Here is a 21,171-nt window from a genome sequence, read left to right as displayed (position 1 = left end):
ACAACAAAGAAAGGAGATATGAAATTCAGTTTTGGGTATTTTGAACTTAAGGGACCTAAAACTGTCGTGGCTGAAAATGTACACACGAAACATCAAACATAATCTATGTTGAAAAGAAATTGTGCTAATTCTCTATTAAAACCTATGAATTTAAAAAAAAAAAAACTTTTATTTTTAACACCACAATACACTCCTGGGAGATACCTACTTGCAGCTTGAAAAAAGACCGCCAGCATACCCACCAGCTTCCACTTGGCCGGGCACTAGGGCGCGCCGGTGACGTCACCGCGACGGTGCACACTCCTGCGTCTCGAAGGACGTAATGCGTCATTACCAAGGAGACGCAGGGGGGCGGAGCGACTTCCGTAAACCCCCGCCAGCTCCTCCAGTCGCGCGCGCGTGCGTACTCGCGCTTCCCCTTCCTGGCCTCTGGCTGTGAGGCGGGTCGCGTCGTCGCCCTTACTGTCAGACTGATCTGCGCATGCGCTCAAATCCCTGCCCTTCCCAGCGGCAGGGGGAGGGCGACACCTCCAGGTCAAAGTAAGGCGTTGCAGGAGGCGGACTCCGCCCAGGGCGAGCGGCGCGAGAGCAGTCAAGGTTCCTGTCCACCTTGAGGCGGCTAGGATGGCTGAGGAGTCGGTGTGCGGTCGAGTCGAATCCGAGGCTGGTTTTGAGGCAGTGAAGCCTGAAGAATCTAAGGTGTCTTCGCCGAAGACTGCCGAGGTTGTCGCAACGTCCTCGAAGGCGGAGGACTACAGTAGCAAGTGCGTGTTCTGCCGGATCGCGGCGAAGCAGGAACCCGGCACCGAGCTCCTGTACTGCGAGGTGGGCTGCGTGCGGACCGGGCGTGGGACGGGGCAGGGACCAGCCTCGCGCCGTGGCGGACCGCGGTGGGGTCGTGTCAGGCCCCCGGGAGGGAGACCTCGCAGGTGTGGACCGGAGTGGGGCAGGCGGGGTGTCCTGGTGTTAGTGACGGATTTGCTTCTCGCGAGTGGGGTCTGTCTCCAGCATTATTGTTGCTGTGCCGAGGGGGTGGGCAGCGGGGGGACAATGTAGCGATAAAGCCAGACACTTGGGCTTCTGTCTGCAGGTACGAGGTATTTGGCAGAAAATAGCATTTGTCGCTTGTTGTTACTGGAGGGACTCCTCCGCCCACCCCCGCAGCCCCACCCCCTGCGCTTCTCGACACTGCTTTTCAGTTCTGCACTCTCTCCTTCTGCGACTGAGGGGAAGAACTGGTAGAAAGGAGACGATGGTAATAGGGAAAAGCTTCATTGAACGGACAGAAGTTAGGCAGGGGTCGGGGGTGGAGCCGAGGTCAAACTATTTCTTAATAAGCCCCAGATTTCCACTCAAGGGTAAAGTTCGCACAGGCGTTGTTGGGACGAATGCACATTTTCGGAGCACTGAGATTTTGCGCAGGTACTTGAAAACAGGTATCTGGAAATCATTTTCATCTGCTGGTTCTACTTGCCTTTAAAGAAACAGCCTTTGGAGAGGATCAGATCCAAAGATTCTGTTTTTTTGGCTGTTGTTGTTAGTAATCATTAATTCATTTGTTAAAAGTGAGTTGAATTTGTTCTAACCACCTAGTGTTGGAGACAAAGGTGAATTTATGGCTAGAGAGACGACGGAAGTGATAGACCTTGAAATCTGTGCTTGACTAGGGGAGGGAGTGAAGACGGGAAGCGGTTGATAGGGAGAGGGGTCAGTACATCAGCTGTCTGTAGAGCAGGCCTCTGCTGAACTGAGCCACAGTCAGGACTGCACCACCTAAAAAATTATGCACACTCCAGTACCAATGTTGAGGAAAACTAGTAAATAATAGCTACTAATAATGTAAAAAGTTTTGTCTAAAAATAGTCATGGAGGGGGCCACCTGGGTGGCTCAGTCCTTAAGTGTTTGCCTTTTGCTCGGATCTTGATCCCAGGGTTCTGGGATTGAGTCTTGCCTTGGGCTTCTTGGTCAGCTGGGAGTCTCCTTCCTCCCTCCCCTTCCCCTGGGCTCATGATCGATCTTTCTCTCTCTCTCTCTCTCTTTCAAATAAATAAATTATCTTAGGAAAAGAGTAAATTAATTTTTAAAAATAAAAACGGTCACCCGTAGGGGTTGGGATGGTCCAGAATTCTGTCGTGGTTTTTCCAGGCCAAAGGTCAGGATTTTTTTCTCTATGAAGAACATTCTCAGAGTAAACTATGTAAAAAGCCTGGAACATTTTTATAGGAGAAATTAGACACATTACTTTTAACTAATTTATACCCTACATAGGTGGCATAGGATTAATATATACAGTAGTCCATATAATACAGAACATAAGCAAGCAAGATGCACATGTTTGTGCAACATGCCTCAAAAAGTTGCAGATCTTAAAATTGAATCTAAAATGATTTTATATATAAGAGCTCAAAGATTTATCTTTTCAAAAAGAGAATCTGGGCGCCTGGGTGGCTCAGAGGGTTAAGCCTCTGCCTTCGGCTCAGGTCATGATCCTAGGGTCCTGGGATCGAGCCCCACATCAGGCTCTCTGCTCCGCGGGGAGCCTGCTTCCTCCTTTCTCTCTGCCTCTCTGGCCACTTGTGATCTCTGTCAAATAAATAAAATACTATTTAAAAAAAAAAAAAAAAAAAAAAAAAAAAAAAAAAGAGAATCTAATCTTTGTGTATTTTGCATTATATATAGTCTATTCTTATATTCATTTATATATGTTTATTGTAAATATTTAGAAACTATTGGGTTTATATAAAGTAGGGTAGACTTATAATTAAGTCCAGAGGAGAACATGTGATTTGGAATAATTGGAGTTACCAGCATCATGTGGGTTTAGTCTGGGAAATCTTTCTGGCAAAAGCTAGACAAGACTCCTTACTCCGTAAGCATCTGTATAGTGTATTTGTGCTGTAGACTGCAGAGTTGAAAGCTAATACTAGGCCATGCATTCTCAGAGAGGGATAAAAGTTGGTTTTAGGGTGACAGTATCTTACTCTGTGTGTGTGAGGCAAAAATAAACATAGTGGACATAAACAGATAAAGAGTATGTCTGTGGCATTAAAATATCATGAGACTGGAACCGGGAGTTCTTAAGAATGTCTTGCAAGCGGTGACAGTGAAAACATGGTTGAGAAATACCAGGCTCAATGTTTATTTTCACCTTGCTTGAGGCCACACAGAGGAAATACTAATTTAACTTTAATGTCCTCCCTCTTCTTTTTTTTTTAATAGTTTAGAAAGATTTATTTATTTATATGAGAGAGAGTGAGAGAACATGAGTGGATTGGGGAGGGGGTAGAAGGAGAGGAACTCCATGCTGGGCACAGAGCCTGATGTAGGGCTTGATCTCACGTCCCTGAGATCGTGACCTGAGCCGAAATCAAGAGCATCACCCAGGTGTCCTGCTGTTATTACAGAATATTTGCAAAACACTGTCTTGTCTTCAGAGTTTATCTTGATTATATTCCAAGAAGACATGAAAATTTAAATCTTTTCTCAAAATAGGATGTGCTGCCACACGACATAGGAACACTTCATGCATTGCAACAGTCTTTTTTTTTTTTTTAAGATTTTATTTATTTATCAGAGAGAGAGGGCGAGAGAGCAAGCACAGGCAGACAGAATGGCAGGCAGAGGCAGGGGGAGAAGCAGGCTCCCCGCGGAGCAAGGAGCCCGATGCGGGACTCCATCCCAGGACCCCCGGGATCATGACCTGAGCCGAAGGCAGCCGCCCAACCAACTGAGCCACCCAGGCGTCCCGCAACAGTCTTCTTGAATATTGCCAAATACTCAGCTTCCAGTTCCTGTTTCATCCTTGTGAACTCTTCCTTTGTCATGGACCCTTCTCCTTCTCCCAGCTTCTGAAGTTTTTCCCTTGAAGCATCAAAATCAGGTCTTGGTGGTGCTGGTGGGATAATGTAACCCGCATAGTCTTCATTTTCAATTCCTCCCTCTTCTTTAACCAGATTTGCCCTCCACTTCAGATGGGGTGGTACTGAAATGTTCTTTCAAATGTTACTTACTTGCTTTTGATATCAGTGGGGTTATTTGCAGAAAGAAAAACTGGCTACTTAAAGCAGAAATGGATTTAATATAGGGAATTATTTGCTAAAAAAGTCATTGCAAGGGTTGAAGGAAAAGCCTTCAAGAATGCCATCCAGAAGGTGCCTGGGTGGCTCAGGCTGTTAAGCATCTGCCTTCGCCTCAGGTCATGATCCCAGGGTCCTGGAATGAAGTAGCAAACTGGGCTCCCTGCTTAGTGGGGAGCCTGCTTCTCTCTCTTCCTCTCCCTCTGCCTGCCACTCCATCTGTTTGTGCTCACTCTCTTCGTCAAATAAATAAAAATATATTTTTAATTTAATTTTATTATTTTTTAGAGAGAGAGAGGGAGAGCACATGCACAAACATGTGGGGCTTGATCCCAGGACCCTGGAATCATGATCTGAGCTGAAAGCAGTGCTCAACCACTGAACCATCCAATTGTCCTTAAATAAAAATCTAAAAAATCAATCAATCAACCAATCAATCAATAAAATGACATCCAGAACAGCACTTGCATGGTGAGGACCCGTTTCCTCTGCCACAGCCAGGAAGTTAGGAGTCAGGTGACTGCCATTGGAACTTAGACTTCAGGAAGATGTCTCTGTAGATGGGACTCAGAGTTGAGGAAGCAGTGTGACTGCCATGGTTGAAGAATTTGAGGTTGGATTCTGCTTTGTTGTTCAGGCTGTTTCACCTATTATAGGATGTTTCCCATTTCCGACCTCTGGGCGCTAAATGCTTGCGGCACCTACATATTTCCACTTTGACAAATAACAGGTTCAGAGCTACACTGTACCTCCTGGGTCTGCATTGGTAGGTCGTGGCACCAGAAAAGTGGATGTCTCATGTCTGTCTCTTGACTAGCAATTGACCAGACATTGGAATGGGGACAGGGGAGAAAGAAAAAACAATCTCGGTTCCTTAGAGCTGACCATGTTTGCCTGGTGGAACCAGCGGAAGCTGCAGAAAGATTGCTTTTTCTTGGGTTACCTTGTCAAAGCACCGAAGTCTGAAGTACATCTAGTTTGAAAGATCTAAATTCCATCTGGGGTTTTAGCTTTTTAAATTTCTGCAGTACTAAAGACACAGAAGTATTTGGAATGGGGGTTGAGTGCCCATCTACCCTTTTTACCATAGTTTGTCATATTTAATAGATGCCAAGCCGATGCTTGGATTCAGTGCTGATAATGAAGATGAACTAGCCGTTGTCTAATCCATGCATTCTCAAAAGGGGTAAAAATTGATGTTCTTGGCTGGGGCAGGAGCAGGGGCAAAAAAAGTTTATTATTTATATATATAAAACGTATGTATAGCACTTAGGATAGAAACACATGTACAATTTGGCTGTGGTATTAAAATATCCAGGGGGAAGGCAGCCATTAGGGGAAAAAAAATCTAAAAAGTTTCCTTAGGGGGATGGTAATGAAAAAAGGCTGAGAAACACTGTTAAAATCAAACAGCGGCCATGATTCCAACTTTAAGAATGTGTTTTGGGGACACCTGGGTGGCTCAGTCGGTTAAGCCTCTGCCTTGGACTCAGGTCATGATCTCAGGATCCTGGGATTGAGCCCTGCATAGGCCTCCCTCTCTCTCTGCCTCCTGCTCTGCCTACTTGTGATCTCTCTCTCTGTCAAATAAATAAATAACATCTTAAAAAGAAAAAAAAGAATGTGTTTTGGAGGACAGACTGAAAGATCTTGGAAAGTAGTAAAAACTATAATGACACCATTTTTTTTTAAGGAGCAGAGAAGGAAGCATTGGTAGCTTTATTTTTCTATTTAAGCATTTTTTATTTATTAAGCAATCTTTCAAGTTTACTATATGTTATTCACTTGTAGTTTAAGGATAACTATGGCATGTTCCACACTTGAGAAGCTTGCTTCTGATCTGCATTGAAAGCATAAATGAAAAGTTTTCATTTAGTTGTCATTAGGGATGGGTAGTCAAAATTCTGTGTTTTAAAGTCACTTGAAATATCTTTTCTTTGGGGGTGCCTGGGTGGTTTACTTGGTTAAGCATCCATGGTCCCTGGATCCTGAGAGCTGCCCTGCTTGGGCTCCTTGCTCCGAGGAGAAATCTGCTTCTCCCTCTCCTTCTGTTCATCTCCCCCAACTTGTGCACTCTCTCTCTCATGCACTCTAGTCCTGTCTCTCTCAAATAAATAAAATATTAAAAAAAAGAAATGTCTTTTCTTTATGTAGTTATGTTATAAAGGTGATAGTTAGGTTTATTTATTTGTTTTTTTTTCAATTCATAGGGATTATTTTGAAGTCCAAAAGAGTATTAAATATTCATGTTTTTAACATCAGAATTGTAAAGCTAAGTACATTTGGAAAAGTCTAGCATCCATTCTCTTATCATCTTTACCCTGTTCCTCTTCCCTCACAAAAAACTAAAAAAAATATATTTTTAGTTTATCCTTTCATTGTGAGAATTTGTATGTGTATGTTTATATTTGTACTCCCTTTTCTTATATAAAAGATGGCCTTACCACACTCTCCTGCTCCTTAATTTTTTTAACTTCAAAGTACATTTCAGAAATGACTTTTAAGTATATAAAGATCTTCATTCCTATATTTTATAGCTACATAGTACTTCATTGTATGGATTTGCTATAATTTACTCAGCTAGTCTCCTAGCTGAATTTTGGACCTTTGGGTTCTTTTCTTTTCTTTTTTTTTGCTATTACAAATCATGCTGCAAAGGATAGCTTTGTACATGTATCATTTCATATTTTTTGTCATTGTATCGTTGGAATAGGAGAAAGTCTGTCTTAGAGTCTAGATAATGGCTAGTTCAGTAGTAGCAACAGGAAAGAGAGTAACATCAGAGGGCCAATTTCAATATTTTAGAAAGCTTAATGAAAATCTAACTCAATCATTGATTGCATTGGTTGACTAAAATGCATAGCTTTTTCTTCACCTGTTTTGCCTCCACCCAGCCTTCCTTCTAGCAGCTACCGGTTTGTTCTTAGTATAATGCCCTCTTCTTCCATCTGTGTTGTTACCAATGGCAAGATCTCATCCTTTTTTATGACTGAGTAATATTTTATTGTATATGTACATTGTATCTCCTTTATTCATTCATCTATTGATGGATTCCTAGGTTGTTTTCATGTTTTGGGTATTCTAAATAATGCTTCAATAAACATAGGAGTGCATACATCTTTTGGAATTAGTATTTCTATTTTCTTTGGGTAAATAAATACACAGTAGTGGAACTGGGAATCATATGGTATTTCTGTTTTTAATTTTTGAGGAATCTCCATACTGTTTTCCATAGTGGCTGCACCAGTTTTCATTCCCATCAGCAGTGCCCAGGGGTTCCCTTTTCTCCACATACATGCCAACACATATTTCCTGTCTTTTTAATACTAACATTGGACTGGTGTGAAGTTTCATCTCATTGTGGTTTTGATTTGGGTTTCTCTAATGATGAGTGGTGTTGAGCATCTTTTCATGTGTGGTTTATCCATTGAAAAATTTTTTAGATAGCATATTGAATAAGGATATTTAGGGAATATTGATTTTTCTTTTGGAAAATCTTGAAACTCAAGTGTCAGTAGGTTGAAAGACTCCCTTTTTCATTTCTTTTTTCCTCTCATAACTATGTGGAGTATGTAAATCAGAAAACTAATATAATGGATTGGACACTTAGTGTACTATACAGGAGTTTGTTTTAGCATTTTAAGGGCTTTTTAATGCTATAAACAGAACAAAAAAGTATTTGTGTATAAGTGCTGTAAAAAATGTTTAGAAAGGCAACCTCTGGATATATGGATGCTAGATTATTTTCCTGTTTTAATTGTGGAACATACCACTTTGGAAAAAATTAAATGTAAAAAAACAGTTTATCAAATTTGCTATGTTTCTGTAGTCAAACCTTTAAAAGTACATATTAAGAAAAACCCTTAGTTAGGTAGAGATGGAGAAATATATAAAGAAATTTTAAAAAAACCTTGGGATTGTTGGTAAGGAAGTTTTTTTGTTTTGTTTTGCTTTGTTTTAAAGATTTATTTATATGAGGGGGTGCCTGGGTGGCTCAGTGGGTTAAAGCCTCTGCCTTTGGCTCAGGTCATGGTCTTGGGGTCCTGGGATCGAGCCCCACATTGGGCTCTCTGCTCAGCGGGAGCCTGCTTCCCCCTCTCTCTCTGCCTACTTGTGATCTCTCTCTCTCTGTCAAATAAATAAAATCTTAAAAAGATTTATTTATATGAGAGAAAGAGCATGAGTGGGAGGGAGAGAGAATCTCAAGCAGACATCCCCCCCACTCGCCCCGGGCATGAAATGGATATGGGGCTCCATCTCACAGCCCTGAGATCATGATACTGAGATTACAATGTGAGCCAAAACGAGGAGTGGGACACTTAACCCACTGCGCCACCCAGGCACCCCTTTGGTCATGAACTCTTATTAAAGTTCATTGATAATTGTTTTCCTGAAATTAGCTTTATATAAGTCTTCAACACTGCTTTATATAAGGCTTCAACATTGCTCATTGCTAACTAATGAGCATCTCATGAAGAATGCTAAAACATGTCTTTATAAACTTAATGCCCAGCTGGGATTAGTTGTATAATATAAGTACCATTTCCCTATCAGACTGAGATTTATGGTGTGGAAGACATGCCAGAAATTCTTTTTAAAATTAGGAAAATAGGAAATTCTTTTTAAATATTCTTTTTAAAATTCTTTTTAAAAAATTCACTGACAAATAATGTTTTTCCCTTCAGAATGAAGACCTAGTTTGCTTCAAAGATATCAGACCAGCAGCACCTCATCATTACCTTGTGGTGCCAAAGAAGCATCTTGGAAACTGTAGAGAGCTAAAGAAAGATCATATAGAACTGGGTAAGATGACGACAGTATTTTTCATGGTTATATCATCCTGAATCGGCATGAGTTGATAGTAGTTACAGTGACAATAAAAAGAAACAACCTAGCCAGGTGTTAAGGAAAGAGGAGCATTATGACTTTGTGAAACTTCTGTTATGAAAAATTTCAAATATGTACAAAAATACAGAAGATAGTTTTATCTCCATGTGGTCATCACCCAAGTACCACTTTTATTAACTTGTGGCCAGTCTATTAACCTTCTCCCACAGTGGATTTAAAGTGAATTCTAAACATCATGTTATTTAATCTTTAAAATCTCTAAAAGATAATGCATCTTTATGTTTTAAAATGATGGCTTTCCTTGACTCTGAAAATGGAAGGTGCTATCAAAAATGAGACCATGATAGGTGCTATCAAAAATGAGACCAAAAATGAGACCAAGGTACCTGTCTTGTAAGTTGCTTGTGTAGAGGTACTAACCCCAAAGTTTAGTGATGAGATTTAAGCAATGACGTTTTAGCTTCTGAAAAGAAGAGTTTGAATCATTTCTCTTAGGATTATCCTGTATTTTCCTACTGATGATTTCTGTGACTTACCAGTCATTTCCTAAGACATTTCTTAGTTCACTTCATATCTGCTTTCATAGCCTTTATCTCCAGGGCCTGGGATTAGTTTGGTTAATAATTTAAATAGCTGGGATGCCTGGGTGGCTCAGTGGTTTAAGCATCTGCCTTCAGCTCAGATCATGGTCTCAGGGTCCTGGGATCGAGCCCCGCATCATGCTCTCTGCTCAGTGAGGAGCCTGCCTCCCCCCCTCTCTCTGCCTGCCTCTCTGCCTACTTGTGATCTCTGTCTGTCAAAAAAAAAAAAAAAAATTTAAGTAGCTGACAAGATAGATAGATTGGGCCAGATTTTTTGGAGGTGAATAAGAAATTTCTTGATGGAAAACTTTGATGTGTAGTTCATTTAGTATTTAGACTATTGAATTACCAGTTTTTCAAGTGTTTCTTCTCAATATTGCAAAATTTCTTAGTCATCTTGTACTTCTATGAGTACATTTCATATTTACTCCAGCAGATAAAGGCCAATATTTTTGCAATATTTAGTATCAAGCAGCAGCCGCCATGCCTTAAGTATTTCCTTCTTATGTTTTTTAAGGAGGGAGAAATATGTTTATGCTTGGTTTTCTTTTTCTAGCATTCTACTTTATTGAAAGTTTTTATAACTGTTGCAAATAAAATGTTAACCAATTTTGAAGCAGCGTGGTGGGTATTTGGGATTTCATTATACCGTTCTTTCTGATCTTGTTTGTATTTTAATATTTCTGTAATAAGCTTAAAGTTTCTTGTAATTAGTATTTATATACAATCTATGAAGTTGGCAAAATAATAAGAATGTGGAAGAGCTCAATAACACCATCAAGCATTGTGATTATAATTGATACTTTTAGAACTCCACCCAACTATAAAATCCACATTTTGTTAAGAGCACGTGTTCACCAAGATAGCCCATATTCTAGGCAATAAAGTAAGTCTAAATACATTTCAAATTATTGAAATCTTGTAACATATGTTCTCTGATGACAATGGAAGTAAAGTAGAAAAATAATAAAACCTGGAAATGTATTAAATATTTTAAATTAACACACTTTTTAATAATTTCCAAATAAATTTCCAAATAAATATAGACAACAATATAGAATTGATAGCAAAAATACAACATATCAAGATTTGTGTAATGTAGCCAAAGCAATACCTATGTGGAAATTTATAGCTGTATATGTTTATGTTAGAAGAGGATGTTTAAAACCAATGACCCAAGTTTCTACTTTAGGATGCTGGAAATAGGCAATCGAATTAGACCAAAATAAGTATAAAGAAAGAAATAATAGGGTAGATAATGGTGAGATACAAGGGAGACAATAGGTTTTGCTTCATGTATTTTGAATCTGATTTTAAGTGAATACATAATTAAGATTGTCATGTCTTCTCAGTGAATTGATCCTTTTTTATCATTGTAAAATGTCCCTCTTTATCTTTGGAAATACTTTTCGAGTCTATTTTGTAAGACATGAAATTAACTACTATAACTTTCTTGTTACTTGCTGTCCACACTGTGTATCTTTTTCTATACTTTCAAACAAAGTGAATATTAATATTTAAAGACTTGAAGATAGCAATATAGTTGTATCTTGCTTATTTGTTATTATTTTTTAAATGTAGTGTGAAAATCTCTGGTGTTTAATTGAATTGTTTAGCTCATAATCCTTTAATGTAACTATTGATGCAGTTTGATTTAGGTGTCCTATCTTGCCATTTGTTTTCTGTTTATTCCATTTTTTGTTGTTATTGCTCTGTTTCTTTCCTGCCTTCTTGTGGTTGATCAGATATATTTTTTGTTATTCTACTTTATTTCTTGCCTTTTTATGTATGCCTCTTCAAATTTTTTAAATGGTTGCTCTAGAGATATTAAAATACTAGTGTAATTATCATAGCCTAATTAGAATTCACATTGTATCAATTCATGAAAAATGTGATAAACTTTGGTACACTTTGTGTTATTGTTGTCATATATATTATATCTACATACTTTATAATATCTTGGTGTTGTTAAAATTATTGCATTAAGCAGTCATATGTCTTTTTTTACATTTTTATTTATTTTTTTAAAGATTTTATTTATGTATTTGACAAGAGAGAAAGAGAGACAGTGAGAGAGGGAATACAAGCAGAGGGAGTGGGAGAAGGAGAAGCAGGCTTTCCTGCTGAGCAAGGAGCCTTATGCGGGGCTCCATACCAGGACCCTGGGATGGTGACATGAGCTGAAGTCAGATGCTTAATGACTGAGCCACCCAGGCACCCCAGTCATATGTCTTTTTAAGAAATTAAGAGGGTGCCTGGGTGGCTCAGTGGGTTAAGCCTCTGCCTTCAGCTCAGGTCTTGATCTCAGGGTCTTGGGATCGAGTCCCACATTGGGCTCTCTGCCTAGCAGGGCGCCTGCTTCTCCCCCATCTCTCTCTGCCTGCCTCTCTGCCTACTTGTGATCTCTCTATGTAAAATAAATAAATAAAATCTTAAATAAATAAATAAATACAATCTTAAAAAAAATTAAGAGAAAACATTTCTCCCATGTCTGGGATCTTGGGAATATTTTAAAAGAAAGCAAGATACAGTCTTGCTTGAAGTAATGAGTTGTTTGTATTTTTAGACCATATGGTACTGACTTAGTTATGGAAGTCTGTCATCCTCCTTGCTCAAGCCTGATTTAGAGACCTAAGCATTTGCAACAATTTTATGAACTTCTTTTATAACAACCATCGTCTATAGATTCTCTCATTTCTTCCCCCTTACAAATACTTGGTTACACCATTTGGAAACAAAAGAGATCTCAAGTTTGGCATTATGCTCAGGAGATTGCAGGTTACCAAATTTTTTCTCATCTGGAAACGCACTCCTATTTGAAGGCCATAAAGCACCAAGATAATAAAGATGCTAAGGCAGATAGAGTTCAGAAGCCAAAACAAATATATGAACATTTAGCTAGTCAGAGGTAGGCTGACATAAAGGACTATCATATCCTTAATTTGGGCTGAAAGACAAATTCAGTTTTCCTGTCTGCCTTTTTGATTCAAACGTGTTTTTGTTTCTTACTTGGTCTCCTTATGATTAGAATTAGACCTCAACAGGATCAGACGTCCTAAGTAGTCACTTGTTAGTACTCTTCAGCAGCTGTTCAAAGTCAGCCTGCACACCGTACTTTGTGATAGCTTCAACCTTCATGTCAGTGTTGATGAGCAAACTTCTCAGTAACTTAGAACTATTAAACAGGTCTTTAAATGTTTACCCACTGAACATGACTTTTGATTAGAAAACTTAAAATTAATTACAATTTAATAATGTCTTCTACGGTGTAATGTGGTTTCTTTCATGTTTTTTAGTTGAGAGCATGGTGACTGTTGGAAAAACTATTCTTGAAAGGAATAATTTCACTGACTTCAAAAATGCGAGGTATGTATACTTCCACATAGAAACCAATATATGTAGTTGGTTTTCTGAAATGTTCTCTCCTAGAAAATATTCTCTCCTAGTGGCTTAAGTACAGTTTTCCTGAAAGTGAGCATACATTGCTCATTGGTAGTATAAATTTAATAAATAAAACTTCTTCCTCTCATGTCTCAGCATCTAACAATCACCACTTGGAGTTTGGGCAGACAAGTCTATTTAAGCAGTGGGTAGGTAACATAGTTAGAAGTCCACCTTTCTTTGTTCGGTATGTCTATTTGTATAAAAATTGTATGTAAGTTGAATTTCTTTCTTTAGAAAATATTTTATTTTATGTGATTGAAAAATATTATACTTCTAGTGTGAAATTAACTTGAATTTGTTGCCTCCTGAGCTGATCTCTGGCGTTCACCAAAATTTGAGCAAAAAGCTTATAATGTTCAATGTGGCAATTATTTTACTTAATCTAAATAGTGTATTTTCCTTTTTAAAACACTTTGGACTTTGTCCTGTGTGACCAGTGGCTAGATTTTGGTTAGATTTACTTCTAACATCTGACCTGGAATTTAAAGAGACCTGAGCGCTAATGCTTTCCATGCTACTTGTTGTGTACTGGGCTCATACTGGCTATGATACTTGAGGCATTTATGCTCTCCAAGATAATACCGGTTCTGCCTACATACAGATTCACATAAGATTGTGTGTGTGAAAATCCTCTGAAAACTATGAAGTGCTATTCAAGTGTAAGGGACAGATGGTATTTGAGACCCTTTGGCCAAAAGCAATATATATTCCCTTCCCCATCAGAGGAGTGTTTATAGTAGAATGAACATTGGACCAAGAGTCTCAATCCTTGCTCTATTACTGCCTCACTTTGTGACCTTGAGAAGTCTCAAGGATCTTGGCTCTCCCATCTTTGAAATGAAAGGGTTGAATGAACCTTTGAATTGCTTCTAGCTTTTAGGTTACTTGATTCTACATTACCTGAATCCTGTTTCCCAGAAGGAAAACTCAGCCTCTTTTTCCTGTAGTGGGGGAAGCTTTTCTTTTTTTTCTTTTAATTAGAAGATTTTATTTATTTATTTGACAGATCACAAGTAGGCAGAGCGGCAGGCAGAGAGAGAGAGGAGGAAGCAGGCTCCCTGCTGAGCAGAGAGCCCAATGTGGGGCTCAATCCCAGGACCCTGAGATCATGACCTGAGCTGAAGGCAGAGGCTTTAACCCACTGAGCCACCCAGGCACCCCTGGGGGAAGCTTTTCAATATGTGTTGTGTTTCTGACTCTCCATTATCAGTCCTGTGTTGCTGCAATAGACCACATCTCCTAAGCCCTCTTACACTCCCTCTCATTGTAGTCTTTTTTTTTTTTTTTTTTTTTTGAGACTCACTTATAGTTTGAGGAGGCAAATATTTCCAGGCTTTTGGCTTGAATTATTGTTACATGTGTGCCTTGCTCCACTCAGAATTTCTAAGTGGATTTATAAAATTGTAAATTGATTTTTAAGATATAGAATCATATTTTAAAAATTCCTTAGTAGAAATCTGTTAGTAGTCAAAGGAATTATCTTATAAATGTTTTTATAAAGCAGATTATTATGAATAACTATCATTTTACTTATTTTCAGTATTTTTTTTAAAAGATTTTATTTATTTATTTGACAGAGAGAGATCACAAGTAGGCAGAGAGGCAGGCAGAGAGAAAGGAAGGGAAGCAGGCCCCCTGCTGAGCAGAGAGCCCGATGCAGGACTTGATCCCAGGACCCTGAGATCATGACCTGAGCCGAAGGCAGCAGCTTAACCCCCCGAGCCACCCAGGCGCCCTACTTATTTTCAGTATTAAGCAAGAAATTTGAGTGATAATTTTAATAATGATATAAATAATCTCATTACTGGAAGATGGGGTGATGAGGAAATGACTACTTTATTAAAGGAGAAGGTGCACCATCTACTGGCTATGTCTTGGAATAAAGAAACCCTTCTACTTGAGTGTCATGGAATCTTTTTTTTAAAGAAAAAGTTGGAATTTATGCCAAACATAGTACACAGCAAACAAATTTATGCCTCAGCTATACAGTCTAAAAGTTAAAGATCTCAGAAGTGCCCTGTAACTTTTTTTTTAAAGATTCATTGCAGAGCCATATCTTAGGAGAATTTAAGGTTAAAATTGATAAGGACTGAGATGATAAAACATAATGCCAACTCAGAACTATTAAAGGATTACTGAGACGTTATATGCTCTTAAGCGCTTGATGAAGAGTTTGTTACTGTGGACTTCAGCACAGAAAGACAAGGAAGTGTGTAAATACTGAGAAGGATATAAAGCAGTAAAAGTGATGACTGAGTGGCAATCTAACCTATTTTGAATATCTTTAATATTTATGTGTTCTAGCATGAAAAAATGGCTTTAAACTATTGTAGAACTGACTAGTCAACTCTCTTACCTTTCTGTTTTAGAATGGGTTTCCACATGCCGCCATTTTGTTCCATCTCCCACTTGCACCTTCATGTGCTGGCACCTGTTGATCAACTTGGCTTCTTATCAAAATTGGTTTATAGAGTGAATTCCTATTGGTTTATCACAGTAAGTATTATTATTTAGTAGCAGTATATAAAAATATTTACAATAGTTGTCCTTTTGGTGTAGTTCTTCTTTTCCTGGCAACAGTAGGCACTTAACAGCTTTTGTAGGTTTGATCCTTTCCTTTAATGTACTGCTTGCACGTACCCAAAGTAGTATTTTTTTTTAAAGATTTTATTTATTTATTTGACAGAGAGAGATCACAAGTAGGCAGAGAGGCAGGCAGAGAGAGAGGAGGAAGCAGGCTCCCTGCTGAGCAGAGAGCCCGATGCGGGACTCGATCACAGGACCCTGAGATCATGGCCTGAGCCAAAGGCAGCAGCTAAACCCACTGAGCCACCCAGGCGCCCCCCAAAGTAGTATTTTTAATTTAAGGGATTTTCCAGGTTATCAGATCTGTAGGAAGAGAAGTTACAGTTAAGTCTTTCCATTGCAAGCAGAGGATATGATATAGAAGAGCCAGGGCACTAGCAGTTCAGAACCCAGAGTCCAATCTGCATTGAAATTGTGGCTCCATCAGTTACTTGAGGACCCATTTTCAAGTTACTTAAATGTTTTCAGACCCAAGTTCTTTATCTATTACCTGCCTATAAAGAATACTGCCCAGCTATAGGGTGGATAAGAGGATTGATAAAATAATTTATATTAAAGCAGTTAAAACTGTACCTTGCAAATAGTAAGTACTAGTAAATATCACCTGTTGCCTCTGTTATCACCAACATTATTGTAGAAATTGTAGAAACTGAATTTCTGTAATTTTCTAGTTTAGAAAAGGGCTTCCCTGGTAGCATCAACTGTCAGATCTGAGGTTGAAGCCATTGAACCTAAAAAAATGCAGAATTCTGCTTTGCTAGGGCAAAAGTAGAATCAAATTCAAGCTGATTACAGGCCTGTTCCCTGACAGTGAAGCCTTAGTTATTAAGTGACTGTCCTTCCAGAGCCACTTGACTAATAATTTACCAGTCACTATGTATCTGTGATGGTAAGGAGACCTGTAGTTGCTATATTTAAGTAATCACTGAATTACAAATTGAATAATTGCTGTTAATGCATATTATTATTATTATAGTCATGGTACCCAAGAAATTAAAAAGCATGATTTATAGAAACTTCATGTTTCAAACTTTTATCCCTCTTTTCAACTTGTGCAGATGATTTTATTTAATTTAAAAATAATTTAAGATATTTATGTGTGTGTGTGTCTGAAATAAAAATTAGTAGACTATTCAATAGGGCAGTTGGTGTGGTCTCTTTAAAAATTCAGTGTGATTAAAAAAGGGATTTTTTTCCTTATTTATATTTCTTTTTTTTTTTTTTAATTTTTTTTTTTTTATTAAATTTTTTTTTTTAAAGATTTTATTTATTTATTTGACAGAGAGAAATTACAAGTACACTGAGAGGCAGGCAGAGAGAGAGAGAAGGAAGCAGGCTCCCTGCTGAGCAGAGAGCCCGATGTGGGACTCGATCCCAGGACCCTGAGATCATGACCCGAGCCGAAGGCAGCGGCCCAACCCATTGAGCCACCCAGGCGCCCCCTTATTTATATTTCTAAGTTTCTATGTGCTCCATGGTTTTATAATAAAGTAACTAAAAATACATTTTTTGTAATGTTTTTAACTATATTTCCTTACATGACTTTTTAGCTAGAAAAAAATGAATGAACAAGGTTATAAGATCTGTTATTGGTTCATTCTGTGGATCTGAAATCTCCTTAGATCTGTCAGCATATATTATGAGACTTTGAAAAAAATCAAGATAAAGACATCAAGATTTATTTTAAAATCTCTTTTATAATGTTTCAGATATTTAAGATGTTTGAGAAAAGTATCTGAAATAATGATAACTAACAGACTTTGGTTTACTTTTTAATTTTTTAAATATATTTTATTTTTTTAGAGCACTTTTAGGCTCCAGATTGACTGGAAATTTATAGAGAGTTCCCATATACTCTCTGTCCCCCAAATATTCAGAGTCTCCCACTGTAGACATCCTACACCACAGTAATACATTTGTTATAATCCATGAAATTATAGTTACACACCATTTTTATCCAAAGTTCATGATTTACACTAGGGTTTATTCTTGGTGTTCTGTATTTTATGGGTTTGGACAAATGTGTAGTAACATGTATCCAACATTATGGTATAATAAAATTCTCTGTACTTTACCTATTCATTTCTCCCTCTCCCTTAATTGCTGGTAATCCTGATCTATGCCTTCATAATTTTGCCTTTTCCAGAATGTCATATGGTTGGAACAATACAGTATTTAGCCTTTTCAGATAGGCTATTTTCACTTAGTAACATGTATTTAAGGTTCCTCCACATCTAGTTTACTTTGTAAAATGTTAGTATTATATTTATTTTCCTTTTCTTATTGAAGCTTTTTAACAAATAAGATAAAAATCTGCCTGTGTATATACAATGTGGAATGCCTTTACTGTAGTTTATAAAACTATTGAGAAATTTTTATAAGATATATTTAGGAATAGAGTATGTAATAACCAGCTCTTCTGCTGGGACTTTTTATAATACGGGTGCCAGTAGAATTATTTCATGTAGGCTATAATAACCAGAATTTAAAAATATGTTGTTTTTTCAAAATTACAGGCTGACTGTTTGATTGAAAAACTAAGAATATGAAAATGTCAACAGTGGAAGATTTTCCTAATCTTGGCTCAACATAAACTAATATTTTCATTCTTTTGAAGTCTAATTACAATTGTAAGGTTCATTGGGTTTTATGAGAGGTTATTACTGGCTAGCCTTACATCTTTTCTGAATGTCTGTTTCCTGAGATATGTGATACAATTCCATGGATACTTTGTCATTGACTTCTTTATTTTAATGGTTACTTGTTTAAGGTATAAAATACTATAGATAAAATCCCATTAAAACAAATCCCGTTAATCAGGAAGGGCTATTTTTTCAAAAAGCTTAAATATTTTCATTTCTTAGTAGTCTATTACAATAGTGATTTATTTATGAAGAATAAACTGGTATGGAAAGTACTTTATTGGAGCCTTTATTACTATGAAGGGAGACAGAAATTAACTATTTCTTGACAGTTATATAAGTTTACATACAAAATTTCAAAATGAAAAGTACCATACTACATAGCGACTTATGTTCTTGTTGATTGAAAGAATCGTTTTGTGTCACTTTTTACTCAGATTTCAGATGCTGGTTTTCACTAACATTTTTGTGATAAATTGTTCCTGAAAGCTGTAAAATATACATAAAGTAAATTCTAATGGATTTATAAGAACAATTTGGCTATCCAAGAGAATTCACTGTAATGGCATTTTACCTGCAAGAACATAAATGGGGAAGAAACATAAAACGGTTATCATAATATTACAAACTGGTGGAAATTATTGTTTTATGATTTATTGTACCAAAGGAAAAGTAGAATTAAAAAGTTTTAGGCCTGGATTTTATCATGAAGAAATCCTGATTTGAAAGTAGGAACAGATAAGCTTGGATGAGAAAATTTAATAGCTCAATGTTAGCATTACTGATACATCATTTTGTGAGACATATTTCTTTAAGGATTGTGCTTATCTACACTAATAGTGAATGTGAATAAAGAATAAGGTACTGAAAGCTGATCCTGCATTGTGTCAATGTATAGTAACACCATGTGTATGAATATAGAGGAACACAAGGATTGAAGTATTGATGTTAGAAGTAGGCTGAGATGATTAGGTTTTGTTCTTATTTTTGGCATGATATTAAACATAGTTTTAAGTAATGAAATACTTATTACAATGTTTAATTAAATATCTGGGATATTTAGTTAAAACATCTGAAATAAATATTTATCCATTTAACAAACATTTGCTGAATATTTAACATGCAATGATCAGGAAATATAGGTGAGAAAGGATAGTCTGCCTTCTCATGCTAATACAAGGGTCAGACAAAACCAGTGATTACAGCTATAATCACAAAACCAGTGATTAGCTGCTGTAATGTTCACAGAAGAGACTGTGGAAAGGACACAGTTTTGAGAGCAGGTGGCAGTGGGACTGAATATTTAAGACTCAGTGTTTGTCAAGTAGACAGTGGAAGTTCAGGCCACATGTACTTTCCTGAGTTCTGCTTCCATTATTATTTACTGTACAGTTGAAATGAATGTTCATGGGGCGCCTGGGTGGCTCAGTGGGTTAAGCCTCTGCCTTCAGCTCAGGTCATGATCTCAGGGTCCTGGGATCAAGCCCCCCATTGGGCTCCCTGCTCGGCAGGGAGCCTGCTTCCTCCTCCCTCTCTGCCTGCTTCTCTGCCTATTTGTGATCTCCCCCTCTCTCTCTGTTAAATAAATGAAAGAAAGAAAGAAAGAAAGGAAGGAAGGAAGGAAGAAAGGAAGGAAGAAAGAAAGGAAGGAAGGAAGAAAGAAAAAGAAAGAAAGGAAGGAAGAAAGAAAGAAAGGAAGGAAGGAAGAAAGAAAGAAAGGAAGAAAGGAAGGAAGAAAGAAAGAAAGAAAGAAAGGAAGGAAGAAAGAAAGGAAGGAAGAAAGAAAGGAAGGAAGAAAGAAAGAAAGGAAGGAAGGAAGAAAGAAAGGAAGGAAGGAAGGAAGAAAGAAAGGAAGGAAGGAAGAAAGAAAGAAAGAAAAAGAAAGAAGAAAGGAAGGAAGGAAGGAAGGAAGGAAGGAAGAAAGGAAGGAAGAAAAAGGAAGGAAGGAAGGAAGAAAAAGGAAGGAAGGAAGGAAGGAAGGAAGGAAGGAAGGAAGGAAGGAAGGAAGGAAGGAAGGAAGGAATGTTCACATTCTGTTTTAGTCACTGGAAGTGGACATACGGGTTTGGAGCTCTCAAAATTAGATTTCCAGGCTCTTCAGCACTGCTTTGTTAAGTAGCTCACTGACCCACCTACACAGATTACCAGTTGCAAGTTTGTAGAAATCAGCTCAAATATGACCAGCTTTGGAAAAGGAATTTTCTATACGTACAGCATGTTGTACTATGTGAACTTGGAAAACCCTTAATCCTCACGTTCTTAGCAGCTTTTCTCATTTACTTGTAAAGATTAATAAATTCCAATTAAAATTCACTCAGCTTTTTCAGTAGTTAAAGAGTATTTGGTAACTCAGTAGCTACCCAAAACATTAGCTCAACACAAAACCAATGTTTAAAGTACTATCTAGAGCATTTCTTTTGCATGTTATATTATTTGTAACTGCAGAATTGTAAAGTGATTGGTAAGTTGTGTGCTTACTTAGCTGAAAGAAAGCTAAATAAATATGGAAAAATACTGTGTCAAAGTTTTGACTCTCTGGATTTTGTGTATGTGTGTGTGTGTGTGTGTGAGAGAGAGAGAGAGATAGACTTTATTTTTTAGAGCAGTTTTAGCTTCACAGAAAAATTGAACAGACACTGCAGATATTTCCCCTATAGCCTCTCTGATTATTAACGTTCCCCAGAAGAGTGGTACATTTGTTGCAGTTAAACCTCCACCTCCACTGAAACATCATAATTACCCAAAGTCTGTAGTTTATCTTAGGGCTTACTCTTGGTGTGGCACATTCTATGAGTTTGGGCAAATATATAATGACATGTATCTCTCATTATAGTATCATGCAGAGTATTTTCACTGCCCTAAAATCCCTCTGTGCTCTGTCTGTTCATCCTTAGTCCACCAATCCCTGGCAAGCAGTGATCTTTTTACTGTCTGTGTAGTTTTGCCTTTTCCAGAATATCATATAATTGGAATCACACAGTATATAGCTTTTT

General features: G+C 37.7%; 1 protein-coding gene across 1 annotated transcript; it reads left to right on the top strand.

The window, feature by feature from the left end:
- The first annotated feature begins 285 nt into the window (after positions 1 to 285).
- On the top strand, positions 286 to 19,774 carry HINT3 (histidine triad nucleotide binding protein 3). The gene is made up of 5 exons (XM_082729900.1): positions 286 to 825; positions 8,763 to 8,880; positions 12,803 to 12,872; positions 15,320 to 15,446; positions 18,053 to 19,774. The coding sequence occupies exons 1-5, from the start codon at positions 625 to 627 to the stop codon at positions 18,083 to 18,085; spliced, it is 549 nt and encodes a 182-aa protein (XP_082586026.1). The 5' UTR covers positions 286 to 624; the 3' UTR covers positions 18,086 to 19,774.
- Positions 19,775 to 21,171: the final 1,397 nt, after the last annotated feature.

Source organism: Mustela nivalis (assembly GCF_964662115.1).
Source record: "Mustela nivalis genome assembly, chromosome: 5".
In the NCBI taxonomy this organism is placed as follows: Eukaryota; Metazoa; Chordata; class Mammalia; order Carnivora; family Mustelidae; genus Mustela; species Mustela nivalis.
Note: the sequence above shows the minus strand (reverse complement) of the source record. Positions and strands in the feature narration are given on the sequence as shown.